General features: G+C 42.9%; 1 protein-coding gene across 1 annotated transcript in view; it reads left to right on the top strand.

Annotated features, from left to right (window-relative positions):
- LOC144792094 (putative cation-transporting ATPase 13A4) overlaps window positions 1-17,487 on the top strand; it is a 506,631-nt gene that overhangs the window by 336,412 nt on the left and 152,732 nt on the right. Inside the window, 2 exon segments of the mRNA XM_078666960.1 lie at window positions 2,996-3,150; window positions 9,557-9,679. Coding sequence (XP_078523086.1) covers window positions 2,996-3,150; window positions 9,557-9,679 — 278 coding nt within the window.

Here is a 17,487-nt window from a genome sequence, read left to right as displayed (position 1 = left end):
GGTGTATCTTGCACGCTCTGTCCTGCAGGACATTTTGGTGTTAACCAGTTCAGAGTTCCACCACCTTGGGATGCACTTCTTTGTTATCTATTCACAAGGTGAGGAGTTAGTGATTAGAAGTATCCGTCAGAAGAGCAAGTTACTTACTGTCAAGTAATGATCTTTCTGGTGGATACACTGCCTAACCCCAGATTCCTCAGACTCTCCTACCTTCCTGTTCTGTGCACTGGAATCCTTAATATGTAAGAAGGTTCCAATCTAGAGATCTGCACACTGGTCATACCAATTAGCTGATGGGCTTTGCGTCTGAGGGCAAGGACACCTTATACAGCAACTGTCAGCGCACATGGACAGTGAATATATGCAGCTCTGCATCTGTGCAGAGCCACCCAACCCCACCTAGTGGTGCATGGGAGAAGTGCTTTAAGGATTCCGGATCAAGTCTGTCGCCTGGGGAGTATTCACAAGAATCTGCAGTTAGCCAGAGAATCCACAGGAAAGATTGTTGGGGAGAGGAGTTGGCCTAACAGCTAGGGCTGTCGACCTCAAATCTGGGGAACTGGGTTCGAGTCTCGGCATTGACGCTGAACATCCTGTGATTCTTGGCAAATCATTTAATCTCCCTGTGCCTAACAAAAAAAAATGTGTCCTCATGTAACGTAACTGGTGCTATGTGAAGCGCTCTGATACCCGATACCGGGTCAAGTTTGCGCTTTATAAAACTCCGTAAAATATGATAAACAATTAAATAAATGCATCCACAGGGTCCAGCAGCACTCAAGAGAACCTGCTTGTTTCCCATACAGGGAAGACATGGCTTGACAGTTCGGGCTGGACTGCTCCCATGAGTCATAGGGTGAAGAATGATTTGCATATAGCTGGGTCTGAACAGGGGTGGCGAAGTGAGCTAAAGAGCGATGATGGCTTCAACCCAGATCTGTGACTGGGGGTGAGTGTCTGAAAAGTTTCAGTGCTCCGTCCATCATCTCCTTTTGTTTGCCTTTTACAGTGGTAAGGTACCCCCTCAGGCAGCAACTGTAGGCCGCCGGTGCTAGGGGCCCTGCCAGAGGCCCCCAAAGTCATCTTCCGACAGCCTTTCTGTGGAAGAAAGCTAACTTGGAAAGGCTGTTGGAAACCGAAAACATAATCCCGATGGCGAAAACTCCATCCATAGAGGGTTACGGTACGATTCAGACCGATAGGAATACTCAGTGAGTCAGTTGGAACTGAGTCTGAATGACTGGCCAGTTTACGTACCCAGCCGTGAACATTGTAATCCTGCGATTGGACTGTAAACCGAATGAGTCGTCAGAAGGGCTCTCATGTGGTCAGGAAGATTCCGACTGTCAGGCAGAGGCTTTCTACTCAACATCCTGATTTAAGACTACGCGGCCTATTACGATGTTTGTCATCCGATCTGCAATAGAAAAATTGATGTTTTCAAACATCCTTGCACCTTGTGCCAGGCACCAGAGGTGCCCCCCAGGCCTCATAGATGAGGCCTACGGGAGATAGGGACCCTGCAAGAGGCCCCAAAATTCCCTTTCCGTCTGCCTTTTTATGTCAGTCGGAAAGCCATGGAAAGGCAGACGGAAAAAGTAATCGAAATCCGTATGGCTGTGCCTGAGTAGGCACAGACCGTATTGTAGGGATTACATTTACACCGCTGCCCGACAAGCTCAAGGAGTCTGTCAGAACAGCGACAGTCAGACCCTCCCCCGATACCTCCGACCGCAGGATCGTGATCCGGTACTCAGACCACTTCAATTGATGTTTGTGGTTCACCACCGACGACCTGTCGGTGGCGGGCTCACCAACATTGGAATAAGAACCTCAGACTCAATGTATGTGGGCATGACAAATTGAACAGCAGTTAAATAATATATGAAATTTGTAGTAAATGAGAGGTAAAGGAAAGGAAAGAACCATGGTTCCAATAGGAGAGAGGAAATGGTGGAATGTGTGTCAGAATATGCACTAAAGACTTTTCAGCCCTCACCTTCTCCCTGTTCTGTGCATCTGTGAATATGGTCTGCATTTAACACCGGTACCATCAAATAAAATATTGGATTTAAAATCCTGCTATACAAGGTAGGGCTTTGAAGACTATGGAGTGTTTGACCTTCTACTGTTGTAGGGGTAAGATATTTTACTGAATTGCTAAGATATCGCAGTTTGAAAGTTCTTAAGATAAAAAAACTAAACAGTTAAATGAATTAAGCTTAATAAAAAAAAGTGGACCCATACATTTATTAATTTTTTGAAAAACATAAATCAATGTGCCCAATTGCTGCTGATTGGACATGTGAGAAAGCTCAGACTTATATTAAGAGCTACATTATTGGAACTACTCTAATTCACCGGAAAGGCATAAATTATGATTAAAATGATTCTAGCAATAAATATATTGCTATTTTCAAGGTACTTATTTATTTTCTTGTTCTCAATTATGTTTTTAATATTTGTATATGTGTGGAAGAATTGTGATTTGGCTTATTTGCTTTCTGTGTCTGAAATCATTACATTTAACCTAAACTAATGATTATTTGTTTAAAACACTGTAGTTTTACATGCTGGAATGGATCTGCTCTGTTTATTTATTATTAATCTTGAAGAAAATATTCACTGGCAAACATCAAGGTCTTTAAGACATCAATAAATTGATTAACAGAGCTTAGAGGATTAATGCTACTTCCTACCAATTGATGCATGTTTGAACCCTGTCAAACCATATCATTTCCTGAAGTTAATACAAAGAGTACCATTGATTATCCATTGCTGACCACCACCAGTTTGTAGGATTGTGATGTTTATTGCAAATGAGAGAATGGTATCACTGTAAACAATATTTATGTTAGGCTAAGTTTCTGTAGGTATTATTATGCTTAATGCCCATCATTTCCTTGTATGGTAAATAGTTCACAGTGATGTATAACAGGTGTTTTTCATTGTTCCACAACACAGTTTCTTAGATCAATCTTGTTCTCCTCCACAGGTGACAACCTCCAGACCGCTCTTACTGTTGCCAAACATTCAGGGATGGTCCCAAAAAGAAGCAAGGTGATTGTGGTCGAGGCCAATGAACCAAACGAATCCATACCCGCCTCGCTGACATTTGAAACTCAGGAAGATGATGTTAGGGATGAACAGGTGATCAATGGAACTATCTCTTCCTACTTAGGTTATCTACTTTGGGATATATTAGGATGAATCGTTTAGAAGAGACATATTAGCAGTTAGGTGTGCACCTGATATGTTAAATGTAAGATGAAGTCAAATAGAATTTACAATTCCAGGAAATGTTAATCAAATGTTCTTGTTCCCATATTTACCTGCAATGATATCCAGAGGCATTCATAGCACTTCTTGGCCTGAAGCAGTGTTCCAACCTGCCTGAGGAGAACCACAAAACGGGTTTAAACCTTCTGTGCCAATAAACCTTTTGGGTTTGTAGATATTGATTACATTGATTTACCCTATGTCACTAACAATCTTGGAGGCTGATTTATATTGTGGCTCTAACGATACGCTATCACCACAGAGTATCCATACCACCAAGAAAATTGTTTCCCTGACCAATTTTTATGTGGGCAGACTGTAATAATCCAGGAAAGCTTGTAGTAATTAGATGGTTTATTGAACAGCACAGCATCCAGTCCTGACACAGCAGGATACAGGTGACAACTGACAAACAGTAGAGAATGCTGTATGAGCAAAGCTCTGTTAGGAATGTAGAATCAAAAGGTAACATAACATAGCACATGCAATTAAAGGAGTAGATGCATGAATAATCTAGATACTTAAATGTGCGGGATATAACACAGACCTTAGGTTTGCACACGGAGGAGGCTACTCCACCTCCAACAGTCCAGCAGAGAAGGGCCATCATAGGCAGAACTTAAAGTCCATACACATAGATTAGATGGTTAGAATTAAAGGTTAGCTTTCACTGCCAGTCTCTGCTAGGAAAACCCTTGTGTTAATGGGAAGTGAAAACTGCTGCATGCTCCCCTCCCATTGCTTTAGGAGCATTTTGTTTTTGCTTCTTCCGCAGTAAAATAGAAAAGATCTACAGCAACTTCGAACAACAATCAGACCTTAAGATCTCACAGCTAACCTAATGACCACCAAATAGACAAACACCTGACTTAGTACAAAACACATATAGAAGACTCCTCAGTGATCATGAAACCGGTACACTCAGGAGCCCCAACAGACCCATGCCCCCACAACATCTACAACATGGGAAGACCACCAATCAGTAACATCCTCACCCACATCATCAAAACCTACAAATCACCTTCCCTGAAGACTGGAAACATGCAGCAGTAAACGTGTCCTCAAAACACCATCAGTTGACCCCAGTGAGCTGAGCAACTTCCGATCCATCTCTCTTCACCCATACCCAGCCAAAGTGATAGAGAAGGCAATCAACAAACAACTAACCAATCCCCTTGGGCTCTACAACCTACTGGACCACACTCAATCAGGGTTGTGGAGCAACCACAGAACAGAAACTGCACTCATTGCGGCCACAGACAACATCTGCTTGATCTCTCTGCTGCCTTGGTACAGTCTCCCACCCCACCCTTGTCAAAAGATTGCACAACAGAGGCATCCAAGGAAGTTCTCTCCACTTGATAAGCTCCTTCCTCACTAGAAGAACACAGAGAGCCAGACTACCACCCTGCACATTGGAATCCTACAATCTGATCTGTTGAGACCTCCAGGTTTCATTGCTTAGCCCAACCCTATCCAACATATACATGATACCAGTGACCAACATCATCAGATCACAAGTCATCTTTATCATATTCTACACCATTGACACCCAACTCATCATTTATCTGACCAGCACATCCACCACCAACAAAACCAACTTCACAAACTGCATGATCAATGTATCATACTGGACGAAACCCAAGTGTCTGCAACTCAACTCTGACAAGACAGAAGTGCTAATCTTTGGGAAAAGGATATTTCTTTCGGGCGTCCACTTGGTGGACATCAGAGTTTTGTCCCACACCACCTGACCATACCAGAAACTTGGGAATCATTCTGAACGACTAGCTGAACATATCAGCACAAGTCAATTCAATCAGCTCCTCCTGTTTTCGTATTCTCTGCATGCTCCAGAAGGTCTTTAAATGCCTAACCCTGAACACCAGAGACACTGTCATACAAGCCCTCATTACAAGCAGATTAGACTTCCACAATGTACTCTGCGCAGGGATCTCTGACCATCTCCCCCACTGTCCACAGACCATCCAGAACGCTGCAGCAAGACTCATCCTTGACCTCTTATGATGCACCACACCTCAGAGAACGTTATAGCTCCCCAACACAAATGCAGTCAATTCAAACTACTCAAGCATGCATACAAAGCACTGTAGAACATCGAACCAGCAACTGGCTTCCCTTTCATCAATCCACCAGACACCTTCGCTCAGTCCAATCTCACTTGCACACACCCCTGCATCCACAAAAGCTAAGCCAGAGGTTGGGAATTCTTCCACATCACACTCAAGACAGAAAAGGACCAGCCTCAACACATCAGGGTCTCCTCCTCACTTCTTGAATTTGGTAAGAAGACAACGACCTGGCTCACTGACTAAGTCTGTGGTGCAGACACCCAACACCTTCAGTCATAGACCTACAAGCTTGCTCAAGCACCTGGATAACCTCACACATGATTAGTGGCACTCCACAATTCCACATAACATTTTCAAAAAGAACATCCTGTTTTGAGACTCTCTTTATGAAAAGAACACTGTTTTGTGTTGGGCTCTGTCATATTGAAGGGAGCCCTGCACCAAATATAAAAAGCATTGACAGGTACAGCCGTAACAGTGGATCCTGCCAATGCTTTATAAATTACCACCAGCTTGACGGTCATTTATGAATCCGGCAAGAGGGACACCTCCCAGGGCGATTGAGTAACTTCCTCCATCATCCTGGCAGGACAACAGACCATCGGTCAGGTTATACATAAGGCCATTATTCACTCACTGTAAAAGGCTGAGCCAAGACAGTTTTCTTAAGTGACTATCATTTCTCTCCACAGTTTGTTATTAGACTATAGCGTGGAGCCGAACTGGTTCCAAACTGGGGTGGCATAGTGAGCAAAAGAACAATGGTTTAAATCCATATCTTTTGACTGGGGGTGAACGGTTGACAGTTTCATCACTCTGTCCATCATCTTGTTGTGTTATCAGAAAGTTAGCATTTTTCACTCCTTAGCCTTTTGTGCCTGAAGTCTGTCTTGTGTTACATGACTGGGTGTAGCTGGAGTTAGTCTTTGTAAATTCCTCCCTTACTGTCACACATTAGAGGGATGTGCCTCAGCGGGCCATTTGCTGGCAGGATGGGGAAGCGGTACTGTGCACAGCCCCACTTGCAAATGAATGGGGTACGCTCCTCCTTCCCAAACAGGACTAAGATCTTCACATTTTCACTGCTTTCCACTTGAAGCCAGGCCAGAGGAGGCAGGAAACTCCATGCACTTCAAAGAAAATTTCTAGAAATGTCTCCCACCTTCCAGAAGAAGGGTACCAGGATATAATATTAGGACCTTCAGACCCACTTTCTGTTTACTCCTGGACCTGCTAAAACACTCTCAGTTGCCTGTCTGCTGCTGTGGCCTTCTGTTTTGTTTTCAGACTGCTTTTCAGTAGCTGGAATTACAGCTTTTCTGCTTGTAGCCTGCCTTGTACCCTCAAAGGCATGCCCTGCTGTTCAGCTATGCATCTTCACCTATACCCAGGAATACCAGAGTAGCCACAAGAACTGGTTTCCTGGGCTTCAGTTCAGAGCAACAGGGACACAAAAGGTTCCCCTCTTCTTGAACCTGCACATTGGACCCAGCTTGAGTGAGTCTTGAAACGCCTGGAGGTGTCCCCCCAGTCCTAGATCCTTAGTTGTGCTACGAAAGGTGCCCAGGTCTCCAAATCCCATGCCTAAAGATTTAGAAAATGGGTGGTCAAAAACTTCTGAGAGAAATAGTAGGAGAACAAGACTAACCTGTTCACCTATCCTCCTGAGGTACATCGCTGATTGGACTGACTTTGCGGCTTCTTCCTCTATATTCTTCTCAGCAGCGATACATCATTTTCAGCTGTCCTTCACCAAAGGGGTATATAGCCTGGTGACGCTGTCTTTGGCTACAGCCCTCTACCTCCCCCTGCGGGAGCTTTTTCACTTGCATTTCAGAGACTACATCCAAAAGTAAAGATCTTCACTACCATTTTATGTTTCTGCTTCTCGCACTGGTTGTGGGCGGGCAGGTGGGTGGGTCTGCTGGAAAGCAGGGGAGGCATGGCTAGCCCACTGTTGTGGGCCCTGACTGTTTAAGACAGCCCTCTGGAGCCGACCAAAGCAGTCTTGCACACTCTCCCTTTTCTCTACGTAGGCTGTATTCACCCTACATAGAGAATATGGCCTCTGATTAGGCGCCCGGCTGGGTGCTGTCCACACCAATCACAATACTGCCATTGCAGCACTGTGATTGGCGGAGGGCAGAGGAGGGAGGCTGCCTGTGGGTGGCTGCTTCCTGAGGAGAGCTGCGGCAGCAGGAAAACGCAGGACCCGGGGGAAGGTATGTTTTATTTTAATTAAACCCCTCCCTCCTCCTCCCCCAATGTACGTCCCCCCACACGATCCCCTCACCTGCTGTGTGGAAAGTCTCTTCCCTTTCCAGTCAATTCCGCTGCCACGAGGCAACTAGTAAATTTTGATTCAGTCACCTGCAGGCTTGACTTCAATGAAACCGCGCAGCAGGCATGGGGGAAGGCAGCTGTTGTGGTCTGACTGGCAAACTACTGGTTGACGATAGAAAGGGCGCAGCCGGAGGGGTGGGCGAGGCTGCCTTGAGCGTTGCCCTGGCCCTTAATCGATAACTCAAGACTAAGAGCATTGCTAGGGTGCTGGCCTGTGATCCCATCTCTAGGTGATAGTCTCCTCTGGCCTTTCTGCAGACTGCAGGCCCACTGACACTCCTGCGAGAGATGACATTGGCAGTGGTACTGGCCTGTAAGCTAGCGTGCTGGAGCTGATAACAGTAGTACCAGTAATGCTGCTGCGAAAGATGACCATGGTGTTACTGGAAGTGATGGTGTTGGTACTGGCAGTGACGCTTTTGGCAGCGATAATAGTGGTAGCGGTGCCTGCATGATGGCGGCTGTACTGCTGAGAGAGATCGTAAGGGCAGTGGTCCTGGCAGTGACGCTTTTGGCAGCAAGAGTAGTGCCAGCGCTGCTGCTGGCAGTGATGGGGATGACTCGGATGCCAGTAATGATACCGACATCAATTGCAATATTGAAAACCCATGGCATCACCATCCATGAATATTATAGACGTAAACACATTTAGAATTTTGGAGGGATGGCTGTGCACTGTCAGTGACCTGGTCAAAGAGGGCATGAAACAGCTGAAACTGGACCATATATTCAAAGCTCTTCCTAACAGGGCCCCTCTAGATATGTTTTGGCACAGGGCCCCCAAAACCCTTAAGATGTCCCATTATTTTTGTTTTTTAAATCTTGCGGTGAGAACCCCCCCCCCCACCCCCCCCCCCCCACCCCCCCCCGAATCCCCTTTGGGTTGTTCAGGCTTACTTGCTACGCCGGCTCGCTGCGGTGCACTCCCACACAACTTTTACGCAGCACGACTTTCAAATGTCACCAGCCGCCTCTGTTTTTTTTTGAGGAGATACTCCTTCCGGCACAACAATCACAACACAGCCACCCTTGCACTATGGTGTGAAAATTTCAGCATTGGCACTGGGCAGCACAAAATGTGCCAACTCATGGAGAGAGAAGAACTGCCCTATGTATGTGTTGCAACACAGTTCTGCCCTCTTCACGTGACACAAGAGTGGAGAAGTGTGGCTCAATGGTTAGAGCGGCAGACCCTGATGCAGATGTCTGGCCCGGGACCAGGGTTCAATTCCCCGCCTCGGCGGGTCTTGAGCTCAAAATTCCACGGACCTGATAATTCTCGCCTCGGTGCCTATTCCAATCATGGAGTCCCACTCTGCAACTCTGGGCAATAGCTTGCTTAATCTTCACAACGGCCCCCACAACGCTAAGCATGCCTGACCTCCACCTTGGAGGTGCCCAGGAGTGGACACCTCACAGGGAAAGCCAAGATGGGTTCCACAGCGGTATTCGTACAAGCGCCTTGAGACGCTTGCGGGTGAGTAGTGCGCTATACAAGCATCAATTTACATTTACATTTACAATTTACACAATGCAGTGCAGTCACTTTGCTTGATGCAGTCTGGTGCACTACTTGTTGGTATATCTGGCCCCTTTAAACCATGGCAACTGTTTCTATCACAATAATGAGTGTTTGGAGCATTTGCTGCTCTCATACAAGCATCTGGGAGAGTGAGTGAGGTGAGAGAACTCTTAAATGATTTTGTGAAAAGTCCTACGAAGATTCACTCCAAGATGCGTGTTTTATGCTTTGTTTTGGCTCTGAAGATATCCTGATTTGTTTCAACAAAATATTAAAATATTATCTATTCAAATATCTGATACTACCTCTTTGTCAACAGGACATGTCCATTAAGATGGATGAAAATCCCCCCCTTAAGTGTGCAGCAAATGAATTCTCTTTTGCCATGAGTGGGAACTCCTATCAGGTCATAATGCAGCATTTCTACAGCATGCTTCCAAAGGTAAGTGTTGCAGGCGATGAATATATTCCAAAGTACAGTGATGTGTCTTTCGTTTTCATTTTTGGAATAGTTTATGCATTATTCTTTATAAAGGTCTGTGAAAACATGGAACTGTCAAAGGAATCTGAATTTGATCTATTGATACACTATATTAATCAGGTACAATTTTAGCCAATATAGAAAGTGCAGGTTGATAAAAGATTATGAAAATCCACTGAGCCCCTGCTGCTCTCTATCATGGGTGCTCCAAGTTTTGTGTCCTCAGCGAACTGCGGACATGCCCGGATGGTGGGTATAGGTGGAAGTTAGGAAGGGGCCGTTGGCGGTGCCTAGTAGAGTCGCGGAATAAGCCAGTAATGACCAATGGAAGAGAGTGTGAGAGTAAAAGAGTAACAGTTATCTGGCACATCCTTTAGCTCCAGGCTGGTGACCTTGAAGGTGCATGTGTAGGTAAAACCAATGTATAGGGGTTCTGCTGTGCTGCTTACATGTCCCTGATGCAGCAAGCATAAGAAAGGAAGACAGATCTGTGCAACCTGCTAATCAGGAAGGTGGGTGAGCCTGTGGGTCCAAGGCCTGGTGGAGGGAAGAAGGCAGCAAACCAGTCACTTACCAGGACCATGCCTGCTGATGCTGTTTAGGTTTGAAATTGTTCTGTAAAGAATGACACAAGAGAGGGTGTGATGCACATAGCAGTGGAGGTACCAATGTTTACTCTTTGACAGATGTGACAGGGTGTGATTGCATCAAATAGGAGAACACACTGACATCTTCAGAGAGAGAGAGAGAGACAAAAATAAAGAGAGCATTCATGAGAAGAGTTCATTCCACTGAATGGTGGGTCCCTGACATTCAGTAAGAGAGATCCAGCTCAGGAGACCTCTGCTGGACTGACAGAGAAGGACATCAGTGAGAGAATCCCTTACAGTGCTCTTCAAGACAGGGGATCATAATTTGAAATCAGTGCAACCACTGACCTGCATTGGAGACCCTTGAAGGAGCATCTAGTGGGAAAGGGGCAGACATTAAGAACTCAAGGAGAAAGATGCAAGCACTAGACAAGTGAGTGGAAGACATTAGCATGGTTCACTTGGTGGGCAGTCATAATATCGAGTCTTTTATTTCGACTGGACAGAATATCGAGTAAAAAATATAGAATGGACATAATATCGACTAGACATAATATAGACAACAAAAATATTGACTAGAAAAAATTAATATCGAATAGAATGGACATAATATCGAATCAAAAATATAGAATGGACATAATATCGACTAGACATAATATAGCCAACAAAAATATCGAATTTAAGGTAAGTTAATATTAATTTTTATTTTTTGTGTAATATAAGTCTGTAGCGGGTTGTGGGTTTATAGGGGAATAGGGTGGGAAGTAATTTAATTATAATTAATTAAATATGTTAATTTATTTATTGATATTTATTTAGAATTAATTGTTAATTAATTATTAATTGGTAATTAATTAAAATATAATTGGTAATTAATTATAATTGATTAATTGATAAATATTTTAATTTTAGTAATTTATTTTCTGTAGCGGGTTGTGGGTTTATAGGGGAATAGGGTGGGAAGTAATTTAATTATAATTAATTAAATATGTTAATTTATTTATTGATATTTATTTAGAATTAATTGTTAATTAATTATTAATTGGTAATTAATTAAAATATAATTGGTAATTAATTATAATTGATTAATTGATAAATATTTTAATTTTAGTAATTTATTTTCTGTAGCGGGTTGTGGGTTTATAGGGGAATAGGGTGGGAAGTAATTTAATTATAATTAATTACATTTTTTAAATTATTTATTGATATTTATTTATAATTAATTGTTAATTATGTATTAATTGGTAATTAATTAAAATATAATTGGTAATTAATTATAATTGATTAATTGATAAATATGTTAATTTTATTAAATTATTTTCTGTAGCGGGTTGTGGGTTTATAGGGGAATAGGGTGGGAAGTAATTTAAGTATAATTAATTAAATATGTTAATTTATTTATTCTTAATTATTTGGAATACATTGTTAATTAAATAATAATTGGTAATTAATAAAAATATGATTGGTAAATAATTTTAATTGATTAATTGATAAATATGTTAATTTCATTCATTTATTTTCTGTAGCGGGTTGTGGGTTTATAGGGGAATAGGGTGGGAAATAATTTAATTCTCATTAATTAAATATGTCATTTAAATTATTGGTATTTATTTTGAATTAATTGTTAATTAATTTTTAATAGGTAATTAATTAAAATATAATTGGTAATTAAAATTAATTTATTAATTTTGAAATTGTAAATTAATTTATTGTTAATAGGTAATTAATTAGTATGAGTAGGCATTTTTTATAATTAAATAATTTTATTTTGTATTTATAAATAAATATGTAATATTTTTTATACACAAGTACAATAATTTATTTATTTGTAATTGGTATTACTATTTATGTTATTTATATCTATTTGTGAAGTATTTACTTTCCCTATTATTGCACTCTCTGAAGTTGGAATAGTAATTTTAACCCCTACGCTATACAACACTTTCCCTAATTTTGCACCCACTGGAGTGGGTATGCAACGTTTACAACGCAACTTTTACTATGCACTACCATTACAATGAAACTTTTACAACGCAAAAACTTTTACAACGCATACATTTACAAAGCATGTTTTTACAACGCAGATACCTTTACAACGCATACCATTACAACGTAAGTATTGCTAAGTATATAATTATTTTTAAAATGTTATATGTTTGGGTTTTTGGGTAAAGGGGTATTTTTAGGGTTCAGGGTCAGTTTTCAGTTTTTGGGTAAAGGGGTATTTTTAGAGTTCATGGTCAGTTTTCAGTTTTTGGGTAAAGGGGTATTTTTAGTGTTCAGGGTCAGTTTTCAGTTTCAGGGGTAAAGGGGTATTTTTAGGGTTCAGGGTCAGTTTTCAGCTTTTGGGTAAAGGGGTATTTTTAGGGTTCACGGTCACTTTTCAGTTTTTGGGTTAAGGGGTATTTTTAGGGTTCAGGGTCAGTTTTCAGTTTCTGGGGTAAAGGGGTATTTTTGGGGTTCAGGGTCAGTTTTCAGTTTTTGGGTAAAGGGGTATTTGTAGGGTTCAGGGTCAGTTTTCAGTTTTTGGGTAAAGGGGTATTTTTAGGGTTCAGGGTCGGTTTTCAGTTTTTGGGGTAAAGGGGTATATTTAGGGTTCAGGGTCAGTTTTCAGTTTTTGGGTAAAGGGGTATTTTTAGGGTTCAGGGTCAGTTTTCAGTTTCTGGGGTAAAGGGGTATTTTTAGGGTTCAGGGTCAGTTTTCAGTTTTTGGGTAAAGGGGTATTTTTAGGGTTCAGGGTCAGTTTTCCGTTTTTGGGGTAAAGGGGTATTTTTAGGGTTCAGGGTCAGTTTTTAGTTTTTGGGTAAAGGGGTATTTGTAGGATTCAGGGTCAGTTTTCAGTTTTTGGGTAAAGGGGTATTTTTAGGGTTCAGGGTCAGTTTAGGGTTTTTGGGGTACAGGGGTACTTTGTAAAAATAAAGTAAAATTACATTTAAATTACATTAATTAAATACAATTAAATAAAATTAAATTATATTATAATATTTTAAATTAATTTATATTAAAAAAATATTATATACTTACCAATACTTACGTTGTAATGCTATGCGTTGTAAAGGTATATGCGTTGTAAAATCTTGCGTTGTAAATGTATGAGTTGTAAAAGTTTTTGTGTTGTAAAAGTTTTGATGTAATGGTAGGTGTTGTAAAAGTATGCGTTGTAACGTCATACATCCCTGGAGTAGGAATAGTAATTTTAACCCCTACGCTATCCAGCGCTTTCCCTACTGTTGCACCCACTGGAGTGGGAATAGTAAATTTTACCTCTACGCTATCCAACACTTTTGCTAATGTTGAACTCACTATAGTTGTTACAATAAATTTTAACCATTTTCTATGCTACGCTAAAAATGTTATATATGTTTATTTAATAATATGTTTTTATATATATATATATATATATATATATATATATATATATATGTATATATATATATATATATATATATATATATACACAAACCACTTCCCTTAAAAAGAGAAGCGCGGAGGCCAGAGGGGGGTCATGTGGAAGCCCTTTATTTCTCGGTGGTATCAGTTGGCAGCAGCAAATGCATTTCGGCTTAACACAAGCCTTCCTCAGTGCTTACGCCCCAACACAAAGTCACGCATATCTCCATCAAGGCTGTTTTGCGAGTGCTGCAGTCGACATTGTACTCCTCCCCTTAAGCGTTGGCTCACCTGTTGGAAGTCACGTGGGTATGTAGAGACTTCAACTCCCAGCATGCAACATGGTCTTGCAGCTGGGCCGGTGGTGTGGGTGCAGACAATGTCCGCTCCAATGTCCTTTACAGCCTCGTATGGTGGGACTTATAAATGAAACCTCCGTGTCCCAAAGTTCCTCCTCAAGTCCCCTCGGACTGCTGGACCAAATCACAGAGAGATTCTGGCTATGCGAGGACAGCAGTGTAAGCACACAGCGTCCCGGGGTAAGTACCACCTTTTGCACTCCTTCTCCTGTTGCTTTGGTGGACAACAAACTATCTCGATCCCTCGAGCAAAAAACTGCACTGCAAGCAGCGCGGTGCCAGTCTCGTTCGTGTCTTCTTGTCAGCAGGGCCATCCGTAAGCGCTCCTGGCTTGGCGCGAAAATATACACAAACCACTTCCCTTAAAAAGAGAAGCGCGGAGGCCAGAGGGGGGTCATGTGGAAGCCCTTTATTTCTCGGTGGTATCAGTTGGCAGCAGCAAATGCATTTCGGCTTAACACAAGCCTTCCTCAGTGCTTACGCCCCAACACAAAGTCACGCATATCTCCATCAAGGCTGTTTTGCGAGTGCTGCAGTCGACATTGTACTCCTCCCCTTAAGCGTTGGCTCACCTGTTGGAAGTCACGTGGGTATGTAGAGACTTCAACTCCCAGCATGCAACATGGTCTTGCAGCTGGGCCGGTGGTGTGGGTGCAGACAATGTCCGCTCCAATGTCCTTTACAGCCTCGTATGGTGGGACTTATAAATGAAACCTCCGTGTCCCAAAGTTCCTCCTCAAGTCCCCTCGGACTGCTGGACCAAATCACAGAGAGATTCTGGCTATGCGAGGACAGCAGTGTAAGCACACAGCGTCCCGGGGTAAGTACCACCTTTTGCACTCCTTCTCCTGTTGCTTTGGTGGACAACAAACTATCTCGATCCCTCGAGCAAAAAACTGCACTGCAAGCAGCGCGGTGCCAGTCTCGTTCGTGTCTTCTTGTCAGCAGGGCCATCCGTAAGCGCTCCTGGCTTGGCGCGAAAATATACACAAACCACTTCCCTTAAAAAGAGAAGCGCGGAGGCCAGAGGGGGGTCATGTGGAAGCCCTTTATTTCTCGGTGGTATCAGTTGGCAGCAGCAAATGCATTTCGGCTTAACACAAGCCTTCCTCAGTGCTTACGCCCCAACACAAAGTCACGCATATCTCCATCAAGGCTGTTTTGCGAGTGCTGCAGTCGACATTGTACTCCTCCCCTTAAGCGTTGGCTCACCTGTTGGAAGTCACGTGGGTATGTAGAGACTTCAACTCCCAGCATGCAACATGGTCTTGCAGCTGGGCCGGTGGTGTGGGTGCAGACAATGTCCGCTCCAATGTCCTTTACAGCCTCGTATGGTGGGACTTATAAATGAAACCTCCGTGTCCCAAAGTTCCTCCTCAAGTCCCCTCGGACTGCTGGACCAAATCACAGAGAGATTCTGGCTATGCGAGGACAGCAGTGTAAGCACACAGCGTCCCGGGGTAAGTACCACCTTTTGCACTCCTTCTCCTGTTGCTTTGGTGGACAACAAACTATCTCGATCCCTCGAGCAAAAAACTGCACTGCAAGCAGCGCGGTGCCAGTCTCGTTCGTGTCTTCTTGTCAGCAGGGCCATCCGTAAGCGCTCCTGGCTTGGCGCGAAAATATACACAAACCACTTCCCTTAAAAAGAGAAGCGCGGAGGCCAGAGGGGGGTCATGTGGAAGCCCTTTATTTCTCGGTGGTATCAGTTGGCAGCAGCAAATGCATTTCGGCTTAACACAAGCCTTCCTCAGTGCTTACGCCCCAACACAAAGTCACGCATATCTCCATCAAGGCTGTTTTGCGAGTGCTGCAGTCGACATTGTACTCCTCCCCTTAAGCGTTGGCTCACCTGTTGGAAGTCACGTGGGTATGTAGAGACTTCAACTCCCAGCATGCAACATGGTCTTGCAGCTGGGCCGGTGGTGTGGGTGCAGACAATGTCCGCTCCAATGTCCTTTACAGCCTCGTATGGTGGGACTTATAAATGAAACCTCCGTGTCCCAAAGTTCCTCCTCAAGTCCCCTCGGACTGCTGGACCAAATCACAGAGAGATTCTGGCTATGCGAGGACAGCAGTGTAAGCACACAGCGTCCCGGGGTAAGTACCACCTTTTGCACTCCTTCTCCTGTTGCTTTGGTGGACAACAAACTATCTCGATCCCTCGAGCAAAAAACTGCACTGCAAGCAGCGCGGTGCCAGTCTCGTTCGTGTCTTCTTGTCAGCAGGGCCATCCGTAAGCGCTCCTGGCTTGGCGCGAAAATATACACAAACCACTTCCCTTAAAAAATATATCACTTTGTAATATATATATATGTATTATTTTTGGTGATATAATTTTTTTAATTATAGAAATTATTTATTAAAATTAAAATTTTAAAATAATTATTTCTAAGTTTATATTAAATATATTTATTACTATATTAGTTTTAACTTAATTTTAAGACATTTAAAAAAAATCGATATTTTGACAGTCTATATTTTTGTAAGTCGATATTTTGGAGTCGATATTTTGGTACTTACCTGTTTGTAGATAGGGAGTCGATATTTTGTCACTCGATATTTTTCACTCGATATTTGTGTATCTCGATATTTGTGACATCGATATTATGTCAGTGATCCGGTTCACTTCAAATATAGGACATGATCTATACATTGGCGGTCTTTACTCTGTCCAACAGGGTGGAGAAGGATATTGCATTCGCCACCCTGACACACAAGACCACCATGTGTGGAGATCACCCCGGTCCACACACACTAACCCCAGCAATGTTGCTGAGGGTGGGAACCAGAGGCACGGGGCCAAAGGGCGAGCCAGCCTCCACTATCTCATGAATACACAAAAGTGGGCTGCCCCTTGAATCAATTCCTATGTGTATCTACTGCGTTCTGAAGAGATGCACTGCCAGTGGGGGCACCTCATAAAAAGTTACGGACTGGCCTCACACACGGCCTGGTGTCATGCTTCATCATCGGCTGTCCTCGCCCTCTAAAAACTTGGTTTGATCGAGGGCGGGCATACACCTGGAGACAGGGATGCACTTCTAAATCTAAGTGATGGCCGTGGGGGAGTGATAAGTGATTTAAAAACCATTGCATTAGTCCATGTGCTATGTTTATTCAAATGGTAAATGTATGATGGTTAAAAACTACGTGGACGGTGGTATGGGATATTATTCCCCCTTCACCGTATTAAATGCGGTCGACATGTTTCTGCTGATGTGTCCCGAAGGGTACGTAGCATTCTTCAGGACCTAAAAAAAGAGGGGGTGGAAGGGGGGGGGGTATACCCTCTGTGTCCACTTCCTTTTAATTAGGGAAAATGGAATGAAAATCCTGTCCCTAGATCAGGGGAGGGGTTTGTGGTTAAAAACACTATGTAAATTGATATTTCCCTCTTGGTGTAGTACCACTAAGAGTAACTCCTGTA

This window comes from Lissotriton helveticus, chromosome 11 (assembly GCF_964261635.1).
Source record: "Lissotriton helveticus chromosome 11, aLisHel1.1, whole genome shotgun sequence".
NCBI classification, from domain to species: Eukaryota; Metazoa; Chordata; class Amphibia; order Caudata; family Salamandridae; genus Lissotriton; species Lissotriton helveticus.
This window is presented reverse-complemented; position numbering and strand designations above follow the sequence as displayed.